General features: G+C 39.8%; 1 protein-coding gene across 10 annotated transcripts in view; it reads right to left on the bottom strand.

The window, feature by feature from the left end:
- Positions 1–14,216: 14,216 nt before the first annotated feature.
- The window catches only part of BNC2 (basonuclin 2), a 426,471-nt gene continuing 421,197 nt past the window's right edge, over positions 14,217–19,490 (bottom strand). For 9 of the 10 annotated variants that reach the window (XM_045021595.1, XM_045021596.1, XM_045021599.1 and 6 more), the window contains one exon: positions 14,217–17,567. In XM_045021595.1, the coding sequence (XP_044877530.1) occupies positions 16,907–17,567 (661 nt within the window). In that variant the 3' untranslated portion in view covers positions 14,217–16,906. The remainder of the gene's footprint in view (positions 17,568–19,490) is intronic. The other variant, XM_045021605.1, reaches the window with a different exon arrangement.

Genomic DNA, 19,490 nt, shown 5'->3' with positions numbered 1-19,490 from the left:
CAATAGTTTGTTCTAAGTGCCTGTCAGGCAAGCAGCAGTGAGCATGCAAGGCACCCTTCTCACAACAAAGCCAAAGATTAGCACACCAAAGCGCTGCCTTTTCAGGCAGCAGAGTTAAACCAGGGAACTGGGACTCAGGTTCTCTTTGCATCTCTGCCCTTGTCTTGCTGTGTGTTCTTGGGCAAGTCATTTAAAGCAGCTTTGGTCCTTAAGAAACTCCTTGGGGACAAAGGTGTAATTCTGCCCTCTAGGCTGACAAGCAGAGACTGAGTCCCTTCCAGCCACTATTATAGCCTATGGGCTGGAGTAGCCTCAGCAGCCTTTACAATCCCCCCTCTCCAAAGGGAAAGGCAGGCGAGGGGGGTAAATCCAGAATATCTGGAGAGCAGTGACTTCTCTGGTTCTCATGCCAAAGATTTGCTGCACTGGGAGCCCCCCAGTTTTCCTTAGCGGCAGGTATGTGCTCCCTAGCCTGGTCCTAGAGTCGGGACCATCTCAAGCACAGCACAATAATGACTGTTGCTTTTTGTCATTGGCCTGGCGTGCGCTCAGAAGGAGCAGGGAGAATTTGAGTCTTAAAAAAAAAAAATGCCATGGAAGTTGTTGGACAAAACAAGGTAACTCACTCTCACTGTCGCAACAAACCATGGTCAGTATTACAAAATAAAACAATATTCTACTGTTTTCATGTCTTCCTGCCTCGTGTTTCATTTAGGGGGCATGCACATGGTTTGTGACTCTGTTGTGGTGGTTTAAAATCCTCTCCATGGCTGGTCTAAGGATTTTAGTTGCCACACATTTGATATGAGGGCCTTTTTTACCATATTTTTTTTTAAATCTCTTTTTCTACCATTTAGTGTTCTACTCCTACTTTTTGCCACAATTCCTATTTGGAGGATGTTGATTGAACTTAAGTTGTGGTCACTATCATTTAACGGCTCAACTACAGTTATTTTTTTAACCAATCCCTGTGCTTTACGTAGGTCTAAGCTGAGAAGTTTCTCTCTTTCTGTGTGTTCCAGCAGTAGCTATTCCAAGAATCAATCATTTAACATGTCAAGAAATTGCTCCTCTAAACCATGTCTTAACATGACATATGACCATTTTTTGCAAGCAGCAAAGTCACCCTGCTGTTTTATTGGGCTTAGTTGACCTTTTGATCTCCTTCAGCATTATGCATTCTACATACTTTTTCTGATCTGAAGGCTGGGATTATATGTGTGTTAGTATGGTTTGGAATTGGTAATCATGCAGATTCTGCTGTAAAGTTTTCTTCACTCAGAAATATTCTTGCATTAGTCTCTGGAATCTTTCAGGATGCCACTCCTCCACCTCAATGACCTGCTCTGTCTTTCCTGTGTAGCTGTAGCTTCTAGATCATAGCACATAATGGGGTAATAGTAACTCATTTATTTTTGGCATCTCGCAGTGTTTCAGAAATGCCAATGTTAGGGCCCTAAATGTTATATCATAACTCAGAGCAAAACATTTTCTTGGCTGTGACCAACTTAAGGAATGCATAGATATTTGGGGATTGAATTTCATGGTTTGTAATGAAAAGTGCAACAGATGGTCACATGATAAGTTTTTTTTTTAACCTGAAATCCTATAAACCAAATATGCAATGCACCAGTGAAATTCACCAGTTCCAGTTTGAGTTTCATTACTATAACATTCACCCCGTGAGTCAGTGGACACTGACTGCTCTCATATGATGGGGGGTTGCCCTTTGTCACTTGGTGAGCCACTTACATAGTCTGGGCTCATTCTCACCACTCTACAGTTTCCCCTGTTGAGCCTACAAAGGCTTTCACATGTCCAATAACAACACTCCTTGTTGGGGTCTGGTTTATTAACAGAAGTTCAAAAGGAAAACAAAACTCCCTGCTGAGGTTTTTCCTTCAGCTAACTTGTTCCCTATACTCCAGCCTTTCTGGTTGGAACTTGGCTCTCTGCCTCCCCAGGTCCTGTCATGGGGAGCTAAGATGAATTCTTGTGTAGGGCTGCCCACACCACCCTTCTGCTTCCTATCAAGCAGTAGACTTCCTACCTGTAGTCTCCCATGTCTCTCCTGAAACGACCAAAGGTCTCTTCCGCCTTCTGTCTCTCCACAGGCTTCTCCTATCCACCCCAGAGCCCTGACTTAGCCAGATGACCCATCCATCATAAGACATTACTCATTCTCTCCACCTGGTGAGACAAGTCAAGTTTGTTACAGGTGGGATTGGGCCCATCTCCCGTTAAAGGGGCCACCTAATCATAAGATTAGGGTCAAGAAATAAAAGTTCAGTTTCTTATCACCGCTCCTGTATGTCAGACCCTTCCTTTGCCAGAGTGGGCTGGACAAACCCAAACCAAAGTGGAACCTACTGGGTGGGAAATGACATGACCAGAGAAACAAGCTGGAAAAAATGTATACAGCAACTGTAATGTTTTAAATCTTGCAATATAATCTGGGAATCATGAAAGAATCTTTGTGTTTTCAAATTTAAAAAGTTTGTGGTTTTTCAAGGAACAAAAGATTGAAAATGACCTATATACTTTACCCTCAAACTGATGTAATGTGTATCTATCGTTTAGGTAATTATAAGGCACCCATCTGCATAGTAGGAAGGTGCCTATCTGAAATTCAACCCAGTGCAAAAGATGCTCTCAAGGCCCTACAAACTACTTAAGTGGTATACAGGCCCTTGTGCAAGCCCCCTGCACCCTAAAACAGTACAGCATTGTTACGTTGCGAATGACTGTGAAAAAAGGAGGCACCCAATTTTGTATTTTCAAAGGGAAGAAAAAAAGTTAAAATTGCAATTGTGGTTTTGGTGAAGGACACAGCAGAAAGATGTGAAATTATAGAGTGCTTTGAATTTTGAATAGCACTGAAATTTGTAGGAATGAAGTGCTCTAAAAACTTGATAGTGGCCTAATAATTTTAAATCTCTTCACACTAACACATGCCCAGAGCCCTAATAGCCTCCAAATTCATCTGCTTATATATTTTTTCAAACCTTCCAATAACATGAAGCCACTACACAGTGTAGAGTGTGTAATTCGTAATTATTGCAGCACTTCAGATTTTTCTATGAGACCCGACACATTGGAAAGGAATCAAACTCCATTCCAAACCCAGAGGATCAAAATATGTTGGACTGATTAAATTAAATATTCTAGCCAAGAAATCTTAAATTGGTCTTAAAAGCTATGTTTTTTTAAAAAAAGATAAGGTTGAGGGTGATTCTATAAAAATATCATATTGAAAAACAAAGGGCATCCTATAGGTGGATATTTTTACTGCATTATGTAAAGGCAATTAAGAAACAGAAACGACACTCAGAAAACATCTCTCATAAAAGTTGTGAGAATATGTTGGTGAGATGAACTCATATAAACTGTGGGACATTTGGGAATACCAAGGTGCTGTAAATGTACACTGCTAAGAGTCATTATCTCCACAGTGTTTCACTACTATACAAGTTGAGTGCTGTTAATATATCTAATAAGAGCACTGAGGACCTTACTTGGTTGTTTGTGTTGGACAGAGTTGTTTATAGGAGCCATCTCTCCTCCCATTCTCTATTTCCTCCTCCTGGTTTACAGTTATGAACTGGACTTTTAAGCAGCATGTAACTTGTCACAAAGCAGAAGTTTTATAATGATTGTGGCATGTGGATAACAATGAATGCCTGAGAAATACCAAAGCCCAAATTAGTCATCAGCAGCACACTACCCTAAAGAACTTAAAGTGGCAAAGCCAATCCGAGGCCAGGCAGGAAACCTGATAAAGAGCATTCAAGGAACTGCAGCTTGAGGATTCCTGCCAGGAGAGAAAAATGTTTGGAAAGTTTCAAGCTTACTGGGATCCCAGACTTTGGGGTTTATGCACTACTGGGCTGCATTGAGTTTGTACCATGCCAACTCAGTGGAATTAGCATAACATACGCATTTTACTAAACCATATGTTGAACTTTATGGGATAATAGTAACGTTCATCTTCAAGGGAGTATAATATGACTGGCACTTCAAATTATGGGTGAGTTGGCTTAAATCAAGATGGGCTATACTGGGACTCTGGCAAAAGATTAGAACTTGCAACCCAAGGGCCCAGTCATACAGGGTACCGAGTGCTCTCAACTCCCACTGAGATAAGGGCGAGTCAAGTGCTCTCAGCTCATAGCACAATTGGGCCTTAACATTACAGTTGAAAACGTAACTGGCAATGTTTATTTGCTCTGTCATTTCATGTTCTTTCCAGAGAGGTTTCAGCTAAAGGTCAAGGGAGAGCCAGCGTGTATTTTTTTTCTTAAAACAAAATCAATGGAAGGACCTGGAACACAATAAGTTATGTTACAGGGCTGCACTTGCATGTAGTCCCATTGGAGACCTATCAATGTGAGCTAGCACTGCTGGGAAATATCTCTAGCTACCTTGGCTAATCAATAAATCTGTTCATTATACTGTCTCTGATGAATATAGGTAATGATTGGGTGAGCATGAGTCAGGTGACTAAAAATAACCACCTCACGCAAGATCAATAGTGGTTTTTTTCAGTATTACTTCAGGCGTTTCAATGCTTTTTTTATTCCCATCTTCCTCCTCCCTCCTTCCCCCCATTGTTGATAGATCAACATCATCGTAGGAGTAGCTTTATTAAATTAGTAGCACTTAATCTACTGTCATGTTGTCAACTTGCAGGGAGTCAACAAGCAGACGGCGAGTTTTCAAGTGGCCCAGTGTGTGCTGACTGGCTCTCACCCAGGCAGTTAGCTTAGTGCTGTGCCAAAAGCTGTCTTTATGGGTGCCTGCTAATATCCCTTCTCTGACTATGAAAATCTTACATTACAAAAAATCTGTTTGAGGGGAATTCATGCCAATTATAGATGTGTTATGACAGATGAAAAGATTATAATTATGCTTGGCTTCTATGCAGAACTACATTAACACATCTCTGACATTTAATAACATGGGAGGATAACCACATGCCTCAACAGAGGTTAACTTTAAAGGTTAAACAACTTTGGGGAATGTTTTTCTCACCCCTTTACTCTCCCCCCTATAAAAATTTAAAAAGGTTGCATTTGCCTGCAGCATTCTTTGTGGGGGGTGGGGAACGGGGGAGGAGAGAAAAAATGAAAATGGATCACACAGAAGGGATCTAAAAGCTAACAACTGGAAGTCAGTAATAGATTAAAACCATTCAGTTCCTTATTAGGCTGTTTATGTGGCAGTGATAAAAAAACAGGGAAATGAGGCTTTTGTTAGTGGCCAAAATGGGACATCTTATTCTGTCTATGTAGGTAATGCCCCTCAGGGCACAGACTACATGAAAACTAGTGGAAGTGAGGGGAAACATATTTTTTAGGGCTAAGTGCTTTGTAAAAGAATAGATCTGGTGATAGATTAAAGAAAGTCTTGTTATCTCCATTTTAGTCATGAGGAAACTGAGGCAACGGGAGAGTTTACTGGCTCTCCCAAGATCTGACAGGAAGTTTATGGCAGAGCCATGGATAGAACTGAGGTGCCCTGACTCCCAGTCCTGTGCCCAGGCCATCATTGTGGAAGGCTTGATCATGCAAGGTGCTGACCAGTCTGGCCCACTCCAGCAAAGCGCTTATGGATGTGCTTAATTGTAAGTCCCGTTGAAAGAATTTGAGATCACATGCATGCTTAAAGTTAAGCACATGCTTAAATGCTTTGCTGGATTGAGGCCAGAGTGCTCAGCTTTTTGTAAGATTGAATGCTTAAAGAAAAGAGTTGTGTTATTTCCTCAGCTAGGAAAGTCTGGGTAAGGAAAATTATTATGAATCATGATCAAATACCTTGACTCTGATATGCCAGTAATGTGGTCTCTTTGTTACACTTCCTCCAAACATATTAAGACACACAGAAATACCATCTTATGAGACATCTCTCCATCTGCTTGTTTTCTTTCTGGATAACAATATGCAGAAATCATTAGTGCCATGAGAATACAAACAGAAACAAAAGCATTTACCCTGAAAGAATATTGTTGTCATTCTGTCAGCTGCTGTGACTGCCCACAGCGGTGCAGAAAAGGAACAGATTCTGAAAAAAAAAATGAAACTAATGTATTTTACTCTGACACTGGACTCCGGGACACCCCCACAATGTCTGCAATTTGGAGCTAAAGGTCAGCAGCAAGGAGCCTGAGAAAAATCCTCGAGTAGTAATTCTGAAGGCCCCACATTAGATCACTGTGCTAAGGTCAGGGAGGAGATGGACATGGATGACATCCCAATGCCACCTCCACTTGGCCCTTGCCAAGGGCTGTGAATCTTTAACCAAAGTTTCCAGCTTACAGGATACTAGTACTGAACACATTTTTCTCTACGAGTGGCAGTGGCAGGACCATGTAGTGGTTAAGATGCTAGCCTAGGGTTCTTGCGACCTAGGTTCAATTTTCTGCTGTACCACAGACTTCCCATATGACCCCAGGCAAGTCACAGTCTCTCTGTACCTCAGTTCACCTTCTATAAGTTGGGATAATAGGACTATCATACCTTATAGGGGTGCAGTGAAAATAAACACATTAAGATTGTGATGTACTCAGATACCATGGTAATGAGGGCCGTATAAGTACCTTAGATAGGTACAGTGGGTTGAGAATAGCCAATGATAGCAAAGAGTGGTGAACTGTTGTCTGTTAGCTCTAGAGTTAGTCTAAATTTGTCCAAAAATTCAAAATAATTTTTTTAAAAAAATCAGCTGCAGTTGGGACATATTGAAAGTAAAGGATGAAAGGATCAGTTTTTAACTGGTGATCTGTCTGTAGAAGCCCAGAAAACAAGATATTTGTGGCAAAAAATCATTCCTTTTTTTTCTGTTCAAGGTTAATACAAGTTTATTTTCCCAAATAAAATGGGCAAACCCCATAAGTGTCATGTACAGCTCTCAAAATAACATGAGACATGTTTTGTGTGTAGGTGAGCATACTTCAGTGGACATGTACTACATATACATTTGTAAACGTCTGTGAGTCATGCTAAAATTAAGAACAGATAGAGGTAGAGTGAAGTCAGTGACTGATAAATCTTTAATATAAAAATTGTACAAGAATTTTGATACAAATTACAAGAGGTATTTGGACAAAATATGAATAAAATTCCATTTACATCCCCAAACCCTTATGCATTTTATGCAAAAGACATACTGTAGGACAGTTATAGTACAGAAAATACAAGAAGAAATATCAAATTAAAAACAGGACTTCTAATTCCCTCACACTACTAATGGAAAAAACTTGTTTAGGGTACATACAGTATTTATGAAGCTACCAATGTCATGATTATTAGATCAATGTGATGCAAGCTTTTCAATTCCCCTGGTACAGCTATATTCTGTAGTGCATGCTTTGGTTCTGCAGGCAGGATAGCAGAGCATTCATGTTTCACTCACACCGAGAACAAAAAGGAAAAACAAAAAGGCTAATATATTAAAGACTGCAAAACTGTTCACCCCCAAAAAATCTTATTGTTTCTGGAACATGTGCTTGGCAACAGTAAAGTCCATTAAACAAGTTTAACTTGGAAAGACAGCAGTGGTTTTGCCACATTGAAGAAGCACATTTCCCCAGCCTCCAAATGTACTTGGCATGTTACTGAACAACAATGAGCATATGTACCAGAGCCATGGGAAACCTTCTATGCTCAGTTAGAAAAGGGTTCATGGGCTTTTTGTTTGACTGAACTGGTATGTGCGGAGTTAGAGGCCCCAAGATTCATAAAGGTTCAAACCCAGTTTACTTGGTGGGTTTGAACCACCTCTGTTGAGAAGTTCATGGACAAAACCAGAATTTGAGTTACCCATTTTTGGTCAAACAAACCCAGGCTGAACTTGAACTAAAAGTCAATTCTGAATGCATTCAAAGTTCGAATCAAATGTACCGTACATACATTGCTCTGGAGCACAGAACACAGAGAGCTTTTGAGAGAAGCAGAGACAATAAGCACAAACTGAGAACACACCACGCAGGGAACACAGAGAACGCTGCCCATCAGGAAACAACTGCATGATGGGAAAGCTCCTTGTGTGGCACATGAACCAAAGTTTGCACAAGGAAAATCAGCACATTGGATTTTATATTTATAGACAGCCATGTCAGATAAACATATAATACTAGGACATTTCATTCACATAATCACTTTACAAACTGTAAACGTTCATATGGGTAAAACACAAAAACCCAAGGGGAGCAATATCAGGCAGCTGTGTTATTTTTTGTGGGGGAAGGTGAAGTTTTTGGGCAAAGGAGAAAATGAGGGGTTTGAATAACTGTACAGAGACATATTAAAAAAAACCCTCCTAATTAAACAATGGTCAAAAAATAAACAAAGAAAGAAACCTTAATTTATACATTTCAAGTCAACCTATTTACCCAGTACTTTGTCTGGGAGACTAAGAGGAATACCTCTAGAGTCACAAGTCACACAACTACTGTACCGTTTCACAGCTGGGACAGGAATGATGCACTCTCTTCTAACAATGTAAAAGTGGTGGGGGTCAAGGGAGACAGGCACCTAATGAAACAATTTAGGGCTATGACTAGTCATTGTATAACTTTCAGCTGGACCCTCTTCCATCCATTCACCCACCCAGACACACACCACACACAATCACCAGTGCCCTTGTTTCCCCAGAGTTACCTTTCACAGTCTTTTGCATTCCATAACATAAATGGACAGATTCTGATTAACTATTGATGAGGTTGCCATCCTAACCGTGCATTATCATCTGATCATTCTTAACCTTCTGTTTGACAATGGACGCCTTATAAAATCTTCATGTGTCACTTAGCTAGTCTCTGTCTCTGCTCAAGACGTATATTTACAATGGATGCTCTTCTTCATTTTCACAAAATACTTTGTTTTCCAAAGATGTGAAATAGGAAGATCACCAACTGAAAACACCTCGCTAGGAAACGCATTAGAACTATACTCCTTCAAGCTTCCTGTGTTATTTAGGGCTTGTGGGGAAACATACGGGCAGATATGCCACATTCCGTACAATTTAGGCCTTCTATAGCCCCAGTATAAGACTGTTCTAAAACTGTTAAGATATAGGTCTGTCAGTCACATTGGGATCATTAAATGCACCAACATACAGGAAAAAGGTTCTTGAACCCAAAACGTTTCTCTGATCAGAAAGTGCTGTTTCCTCAAACAGCGTTCAACAATGCTACCAAAAGGGTCTACTTTAGCCTGAATTGCTCATTATGCATTTGCTTATTTGATTTGGGCTAAATTCTGTCTCCTTTTACACCCAATGTAACCCCAGTTTGGGACTGATGTGTGGGCACAATTTGGACTCAACCTTTGATTTAGGAAATGGACAGCCCATTCCCCTCCTGCCAACACCCCTTCACAAAATGTCTGTTAATTTGTCCCTTATTATAATTTCTGGTGCACTTGGATAGAAAGGGAAGGAAAAGATCAATGACCTTATGTCTGGTCATTAAAAGGCCTTAGTGTATTTATAGTGAGGGACATCGCCTCTACTGCAACCAGAACCAAACTGCAATATAGGACTGAAGAGTTTTTTGGCATCAAGGACCTGCAAACAGAAGCTGCTTCCAATTAGTCATCACCTCGCTGCACCTCTAAAACCATACAGCAGCCAAATGACACATAAATCTATGCTGATAAACCTCAAAATGTGTTAAAATTGACCACTCCATGCTTTGTTTGAATCCAACCTTCAGTTTTTAGGTATTGCACTGGCCTTTCATGAACTCCTGAACCATTCAAAATTACAGTGATCACTGCCCCTAGAAACCTTGGTCATAAGTGCTACAAGAAAGTATGGCTTAACATTTTAAAATAGATATTCTAATTACATTACAAGAAAATTACGTTTCAATTACTCCTCCAGCATCTTGAGCTTTCACGGGGTGTTCCATCAAACTCGGGCTTTGATAAAAAACACAAGCAGAACTAAAGGAAGGAGAGCAGTCTTGGACAATGCATCTATCTAGTTTCCAAGAACATTTGCTTCCTCAACTTATAATTCTAAGTTTAAAAAAAGAAATAGTACACATTTCCAAATTATTTTCTCCCACTTGCTTTCTTTCCTGCCTACCTCACTTGAGAAGTTGCATCTATAGTTTTATCAATGCCCTTTTTAATTAAAAAAATCAGGGCAAATTTCTCCTCCTATCAGACAGCAGAGCCTGTCTCTCTAATATTGTGTTTTCACTATGTCCATGGAGATTCCCAATGACCTCAACGAGATGTGCATATTGAGGCAAGAATGGTTGATTGAAACTGGCACTCACTGTATGGATCTGAGAGAATTTTGTCCCTAATAAATTTTGCCACAGAATGAGCTAATCCAGGAAAATAGCATGCATCCAATTTACCATCTAACTTTAACAGTGAGACCTGTAGCTAGCCTATGTGCCTATTTCTAACAGGCACAGCGTGGCTTTATGCTGATACAAAGCAATTAGTTTCTACATAAGCAGAGAAAAGTGCCATCTCAGACAGCATTTCTCAGCTGACCTTTTGTTAAGAAGTCATCTTGTTACTGTCTGCCTGATAGCTGGATAGAGCAGCCAGTGGCAGCCTTGGGCTTCCCAAAGACAAATCGAAGAACTCCAGATGGGACCTCCCTTCCTCTCACTGCAGATTTGTGCCTGTGTGTGTGTGAGAGAGAGAGCACATGCATGTCAGGGAACTCAGAGGGAAAGCCTAGTTCTTGTACTCAATTTCCCCTTCACAAGGGATAAACAGGCAATTACGCATCCTTTTATATTTGATGGCCAAGTGCTGAACTTGAAAGCACACTATTAGTTTGTGTCCCTTCAGGGCCAGCGCAATAAGTAGCCAGGAGAGCTGGGGCCGAGGAAGAGAGGGTGTTGTCTGCTGTTAGTGTGACAGTCTTGTCAGCAGCATTCACATTACTGGAAGGTAATAAAGTGACAAGTAAGTTATTAGAAAGATATGAGGTGAAATTGAACTGAAGCTTCTTGCTGCTCAGCACAGTTTTTTCCCTGTTTTATAATGGGCCACTATTTGTTACAAACCAGGCCTTGTCTTGAGATATTATATATAAAAAAAGTATTTATTCTTTTCGGTAAAGGTCACATGAATTTACAACACCACACTTTAGAGGAGAGAAATGGAAAAATAGCTTTATGACAACTACAGTATGTTGCTGTTTAAAAAAATACAGTGGCATCATAATGAACACTAATGCTGACAAGTCAGTGGACTTGCCAAAAATGCATCTGTTTTTTTTTTTTAACTCCTTGGCAGCCAAGGAATTTTTTCCCCCTAGTGCTAATGCCAAACATCATAATATTTAGTGTTGGGAAATTTTTGACTGGTGGCTTGACCGAAAGGACAAAGGCGTCTTTTCTTTTTTTTTTTACTGTCACTAGTAATGATGGTAGGACCAGGAAAAAAGCTAAAATGAGGATAATTATGTAAAGACCTAAAAATAATAATAATAAACAATGATACTGATGCATGGGAGTCACTGTGTCATTCTGCCACAGACCTTTTACAGGGAGTGATAATGCTGGATGCCGAGACGGAAGCCATGGGACTGGAGCAAACTTGTACTTATGCTAACACATGGGTGAAGGGTTCAGGCCACCATCTGATGTAGCTCTGTGTGGAAATCAAAAAAATTGAGCATAGAAAAAAGTTCCTTTCATATTCATTGGGCGGGGAGAAGCTCATCATAGGGTGATAGGGGATAAGCTGATCCTTGTCTAACAAAGTAGCACTAAAGTCACTGTTTTGTTGTGTTACTATAGCAGCAAAGTGGTGACACAAGAAAAACAAAAAAACCAAAAACCCTGACACGCACCAGCTGCCATCATGCATCTGCCACTCACCTTCTTCCCACAGAGAACTCCAGCTGCTTTCTTGCACCTACTTCAGAGAACTTTTTACCTTTTCTTCAAATAAAAAAATCATTCTGTTAATATACCTAAACAAAGAGATGTAAAGAAAACAGTCTTTGGGGGTCAGGGGAGAGAATGCTTCTATTTTTTATTTCAACAAATATGTAAAATGTAAAGGAGCATGTGTACATTTCTAGAACAAACATTTTCCTCTCCAAAAACAGTGAAGAATCTTCTGGGAATTTGTTGAGTGGAGGCAAATGTATTTCTCAAAAGATGTCCTGTATGATTAAGATAGCTGATGTCCCATATGCTACTGCTAAAATCTGGTCCAACCCAAGTCCTTAGATTTTAACCCCCTCAGACTTACTGAAGGAAAGTGTGCTTTGGAATTCAAAACGTGATCTCTCATTTTGTGGATGGTCCTTATCTTTGGAATGGCTCAAACAAAATCTTGATCACTACACAAACAACTGTGTTAAATACTTAATTGTATTTAATAAGTTAGATAGATAAAACCCAGACAGAGAGGGTAAACTCAGACAGACAGGGTCATGCAGGCCCCCTTCCAGCATTAAATATATTGGACCTGATCCTGAGCTGAGCTCTTGCGATGCCCAGGCACATACTTTGCATGTTGGGGCATGACCTGACTTATTTCCCTGATCAGTTCATTTTTGGGGGATGTGGGAGGGGGGAATGGGAGCAGGGACATTTACATTCTTCTGGAATGGGTGGAGGAGATGGAGTTTTACTTCCACAAGAGAAAGAAAGAAAATATGTGAATTTTACACAGAACAAGTGCAGTCCACAATTTCCAAATGGAAAGTGTCTTAAATTTCCCTGGGAAATAGTCAATTTTTATGAGCAGGGTTCCTGAAAAACATTTTAGAGGGTGCTAAATAGGCACGTTTGCCTAAACCTTCCAAAACTGATCACATTCAGCTGTGACCAAGTGCTTGCAGTACATGTTCATTATTACAAGGTGACCATGCTGCCTGCTGTAGTTTTAGTGTTGGGTGGGTTTTGCATTATCAACCTCTTTTTCATGGGGCTGGCAGGGGAGTTAAAATCTCAGCCATTTCAACATCTATCAGGCTGAGACATAGTTCACAGCTATGATCTAAATATGGTAATCTGTGTAATAATACTTCATACTTATGTTCACTCTTTACAAACAACTAATTAATCCTCACAACACCCCTGTGAGGAAGGTATTATTATTTATTATCCCCATATTCACAGATGAGTAAAGTGAATTATCCAAGACCAAAGCAGACTGACAGTGCCAAAACTCAGGAGTTCCTGGCTCCTGCTTTTCAACCACACTGCCTCTCTCTAGAATGGTTTAGTACCAGGGATTCAAAAGGAAAGTAGTATTTATCTGGTATCACATGCTTTCTTCAAAAAAAGAAGAAGAAGCCGCAGCAGCACACAAGCTCCAGACAAGAAGTGGCTCTCTTTAAAGAAAGAGATTTAGTGTGCAGTTAGTCCTCACCATGGAATAAGCCCTTTTGATATTTACAAAAAATACATCTATTTTGAAATGAACAAAATATCAAAGTAACTTAGCACACATGCTCACTAACTACCGGAACATAACTTTTTCAGATGGAGCAACTTCTCCTTGAAATGAGTAAACTGAAGTGTTTCCTTTCCCTCCTCCCCCACCATGTCAATTTAGCTCGTGTGAAAGGTGCAGGATTGACAGCTCTGGAAACTGAAGAACTAGTCACAGAATCAGTACAGCATGGGCAGGAGTGCAAGCTTCCCCACATCAATGCACCTCAGTCCTGACCTGGAGAGACAGTAGGTTCAGTCTCTATACTCATTCAATCCATGATCTCTGCTGAGAATGCCTGCTAATGCCAGCTAGGAGGTTTTTTTCCCCCATGATGTCCACTAGAAACTCATTTTTACGCAAGCCACTGATATGCCTTGGGATTTGGGATTTTTACAAAATTTCAAGCAATGCAAGTTTTATCACAGGAATATTGCTGACAACTTTGGACTCTTAGTGAGCTGTTCTGTAAACAGTCATCTTCTCCTACAATGCCTAAGCGCAATGGGGGACTAGTTTAGGATGTTGTGACAACAGGACTGCAGGGCTTTAAAAAACTTTCGGAGGTTTGTCTCTGATCCATTATATTCTTCTAACATGCTGTTTCGTTTTGTGCAATAAACAGACATTTTCTGTGTAATTCATTTGCTGAATTGATCTGCTGATGATGTTTAAGTTTCCAAACTAGTTTACCAAAACCATTTGACCTTTAGCAGAAACAGAGTAAAATGAGAATGCAGAACAGTGATTCATCCAGTAAAGAATTATTTATATACCTCAAATGTGTTTTTCATTAAAAAAAGATATTTATTTATACCATACATACTTCAAAAACAGTGTTTTTCTGTAGATATTCAGTTATTTTTGTTTTGTCTTTCAAACTTTCCATCTTGCTTGGCTCCTAACAGTTTAGGATTGTGACAGGAGTGCAGTACAGATAACACTACAAAGGTTCATATGTTGAGAAGAATTCACCTTTACTGTTCTAACTCCCCTCTTTCAAAAACATACTGGACATGTACAAACATAAAACAGAGCAGATCTCTTCACTTAATTTGACGAGGAAAAATATTTAAGAATTTGGGGAAAACGTGAAAAAAATGTAAAATAATAAGTTAGCAAAAACTGCTTAGGATTTTGCTGTACATATTTCTTGTCTGACACACTGGACTTTTCATATCGTTTCTATGGAATCCACAGATGTTTTCAGTCTTTTCTCGCTGTACATTAGTAAAGAGTGACCAGAAGCTCGCCTTAAATAATACATCCCAATAGAAGCATGTTTTCAGTCTCTTTAGAAGGATTTAAATTTTTTTTAAAATTTTATTTTCTACAAATGGAAATACTGCATGATCTGTTGAGTCTTACTTTTGGAATACTGAAATGTACAATGAATCCTAAAGGGAAAGGATCCACATAAACCGTTTCCTCTGGCAAATTTAACAGGCATGAGTGCGCATGTGGACAAAATGATCAAAATGCACAACAAATCAAAACAACCTGAAGCTGAAACAAAGGAGCATTTCTGACTCTCAGCGTAACAAGAGAAATGTTCTAGGCCATTAAATACAGAAAAGTAATACATTGTCTTTAAGTGAGCATTGTATGCTGAAATATTCCTTGGCTTAAAAAAAAAGTCTATAACACACACCCTAATGGTTTTGGCTGTAGGCTGAACTTAAGTAAATATCATCATTCAGTCAGTATGTTGTGGTAGCTTAGGCTGCCAGTGCGGTTTACCAGCTCAAGCACCATGTGTAAACACCGGAAACAAAAAAAGATTCGGAGGGCAGCCTCTCCCTCAGTCTCTTTCAACTGCTTGTTCCCTTTCTCTCTCTCTCTTTCTTTCCTGGACTTACTTTCATTCTTCTCTGATGAACCATATGGGTAAAACACAAGACATTAACACAACTATAGTTTTGGTTTTGCCTCTAATTTCTCCAAAGGGAAGGTAACCCAATAAAAAGTCCAGCATGTGTTTTCAGTGCTTCTAAGTGCTTCTGCCATTAATGTCTTTCGTTTGCTTTTATAAAACATGCCTTAATCATACTACAGCACTTTCCACTGCAAATCAGACAACTTTACAGAACAACAGAGTTAAGACTTTTTCTTTCTTTTTTTCTTTTTCTTTTTTTTTTAAAGAACACAAAAGCCCAGGAGTAAGGAGCACCAGAATGGATTCACTGTATCTAGTTTTGTTCTGCAGTAAGTAATTTCAGCATCTATATCCTGCAATATTATCCTTGCTCAACAGAGGAAATGCCTCCGTTGATTCACACCACATAATTCTGTTTTCCTTGTATGTAATGTAACATATAAGAAATAAAGATGCACTGTTGATTCTAATAATATTTGACACTTGCAAAAAGCACCGTGTTCTTTATGTTTTTCTTCCCCTAGCATTTTTCTCTTAGCCAAAAACTCAGCCTCTGGTTACAGTGAGTAACTAGTTATAGTTTCTTTTCTGAAAACTTGTGCAAAGTTGGCACTTTTGTATTAACACTAAACACTAATACTTTTTTGTTTGGCATTCATGCCCCATACTGACCAAACCACTTTTATCTAAGTGTTGTTTTTTTTAAAGACACTTACTGAAAATATGGCAATAGTTTAAGGGAAAAAAAGCATGGATATTATTACACATCCCCTTGTAGTGTATGAAAAAAGTGCATGACTGGATTTATGTATTAGTACAAGACAAAAAAGCTGCATCAGATCAGGTACTGTAAAGCATGCCAGCCCCTCTGTATTACTTATATATAGCAGGTAGTTAAAACAAGACCGTGTTTCTTTTAAAAATGTGCATTAAAGCGAACATAAATTGAATAGAGCTAGCCAGCAAACTATTTTTTCTGCATATCTAACAGCTGGATGTAACTGTAAAAATTAAAAAAAAAAAAAGAGAGAGAGTTAAACCACCATCAATACAATTGTTTTACATCATAGGCCTCTCAAGGCTCAATATATATACAAGTGTAACAGCCATGCTTAGTAGAAGTTTCTCCCAAAGGCTTAAAGTACACAAAGACAACCAAGAAGTTCTTCCCCCCGCTCTTTTTGCTTCTTTGTTTTTTGTTTTTTTTTGCAGGCAATAATCATGGATAGAACAATTTGTCTCTTTGAAGATGACCAAGAATTTCATAACAAAACTGGGGCTAATTGCAAGTTTTTGTGGTTTTTATTGAGGGTATTTCACCCCCAGTTAAAGATTCCATCCCTTCTTAACCTTCCCCTGCCCCTCACCCCAAACCCAACAAAGGAAAATGAAAACAAACAAACAAAAGCACCTGGTGTTTTTCTTTTGTTAAAAAAGAAAAAGATATATATATACATATACATCTCTGTGTGTGTGCGTGTGTATGTATATATACACACACACACACACACACATATATAATATATATATATATATAGACTGTATATGGCAGTTCAAACATGATAGGCCCTCCGTGAGAGCTGGCATTTGCGTGTCCATCTTTAAACTAATCTACTGAAGTGAAGGGAATGTTTTTATGTAGGTTAGGGTTCTGACTGTGCCGATTTCGGCTGCGGACAGAGGAAAACATCATGTTGCACCCAGGGACTTTGCACTTGTGCATTTCTCGCAAGTGCACCGTTTTATAGTGCACCCTGAGGGTCCCCTTGTTGCTGTACATTTTGTGGCAAATGTTACACATTATCCCACCGTTGCTCATTGGAACATTGTTGAACATGAGGGATCCTTGAAGGTCGGAACCCATACCTACACCTATGGCAGGGGTGTCCATTTTGTGTGCAGATTCCCCACTGTCACTCGCCCCATCAACGTCATCCAGGAGAATCCCCTCATCGCTGCCTGCATCAGATTCTCTTGAGGAATGGATACTGCTGCTAGACTGGATGCTGGAGGTGGTACTCAGGTCTAGGACCATGTAGTCGTCAGACATGCCCCTTCCATACCCATTCATCTGGGAATCCTCAGTACCAGCTGGTGAGGAGGTGTCTTCCCTTATGTCAAGCCCCATTTGATGCTGGGTGCCATAGATCTTCACCAAAAATTCATCACGGAGGTCCTTACTAAGAGAGGGCTGAGAGGTGTCCAGTCCCATGTCATCCAGTTCTTTGGTCAACAGTTTACGGTGCAGGTTTATGTTAGCACTGTGCCTGGGAAAAGAAGAGGGAAGGGAAGAAAGAGAAAAAATGTACAGTATTTTTCATTAAATGTATAGTTGCCAAGCATGAAACATACATTTCTGATTTAGCAAGCATTTAAAATGCAAAGCTATTGCTGTCCCTGGTTTCTTGAAAATCCAATCATTCTTATAATGGAGAGGAGGAATTTGTAACAAAATGGCAAATACAAAACAAGGTAAACAAAAACCCCTTCCAACAAACAAACAAAAACATAACCCACCCTACTTTATTTTTTCCACTACCACCCATCATCATTAGCCTCAGCAGTGGCTGCAGCCTTTATGTTTCCGGTTGAAAGCATACTTCAGCCAAATAAACAATGTGACATACTGTTTTTGATTCTTGAAATGGGGTTTTCCGAAACAGTAATTCAAGGAAGGAAAAAAAAAAAACCCTGCAAAATCAAAAACCACAGTACAGGAGAAGCACAAGAGTAAGACAACTGGGTAATATGTAGTCACAGGTCCTGATTGTGATCTCACTAAAACTGGTGTAAATCACAAATCAAAGGAGTATAAGGGTGATCAGAATCAGGCCCAGATGAAAACACTTATGGGGATTAGGAGCACAAGTCCCAATGAAAGTCAATTCGGGCTTGTCTACACAGTGTGGCAATGTACATCAGAGGGATGTAAATTTAAGAGCTCTCTAAAGGGTTGTGCTCTAAGTGCCCTGCTGACAAACAAAGCACATTTATGTAGTACTGTTTCAAATGGGTCTATACCAACGCACACTAGGTACCTCTCAGGGCTAGTCTACACTTACCTGCCGGGTCGACGCGGTGAGTTCGACTTCTCGGAGTTCGAACTATCGCGTCTGATCTAGACGCGATAGTTCGAACTCCGGAAGCGCCGCGGTCGACTCCGGTACTCCACCACTGCAAAAGGCGGTGGCGGAGTCGACCTTGGAGCCGCGGACTTCGATCCTGCGGCGTCTGGACGGGTGAGTAGTTCGAACTAGGGTACTTCGAGTTCAGCTACGCTATTCACGTAGCTGAACTTGCGTACCCTAGTTCGACCCCCGCCCTTAGTGTAGACCTGCCCTTAGAGTGCCTCAGCAGGGTCTACACATAGGGAAGTTAGAACACAACATTTTAGAGCCTCTACAATTTACAGCCCTCTAGTGTTCACTGCTGCACTGTGAAGAAAAGCCAGTAGATGTTTTTAAAAATCTCACCCAAAGTCATCTGGTCCATCCTCCTGTCAGAACAGGGTGGTTGTTCTCCAAAGTATATTTCCTAGTGCTTGGTCCAGTGCAACTTGAAATGACTCAAGCAATAGAATTTCCAGTAATGCACAGGGCTTTGGCGTCAATCCATTAAAACACTTAAGCACATGCTTAGCTTTAAGCATGAAATCAGTGGGACTATTCCAGAGTCTCTGGGAAAGCTCCAACTGACTGCAGTGGGCTTTGGATCAGAGCTTAAAGTTAAGCATGTTCTCAAGTGCTTTGCTGGATCGGGATCTTATCTTCGAGAATTAGGGATCTATATATGCAATGAAACACAAGGGCTCATCTCAGTAATTGTGAAATATTGTCTCCTATTTTAAACACTGAATTTTACTCTCCATTTTTGATATAAGCCTTTTAGATATTCTATGGATTTTAAGCACAGTAGAACTTCACTGATTTGCACAAATGACTGGAAAACTTTTAAAATTAGTGAGTAAACCAACAAACATGATAAAAATATTAAAACACTTAATCACAGAAAGTGTGTTTGGTAAATGTTTCATTTTAACTACAATAATACAAAATAAAGTTTTAGTAATTATAAGACCTCACATTAGAGTACTCTGGTTTTGAACCAAGAAGTAGGATCAGGCTGATATTTTGAGGGGACAATGTTTGGAATTTCACATTTGTGACATAAGAATTAGTGAAGTTCCACTG

The sequence above is a fragment of the Mauremys mutica genome, chromosome 6, assembly GCF_020497125.1.
Source record: "Mauremys mutica isolate MM-2020 ecotype Southern chromosome 6, ASM2049712v1, whole genome shotgun sequence".
NCBI classification, from domain to species: Eukaryota; Metazoa; Chordata; order Testudines; family Geoemydidae; genus Mauremys; species Mauremys mutica.
Note: the sequence above shows the minus strand (reverse complement) of the source record. Positions and strands in the feature narration are given on the sequence as shown.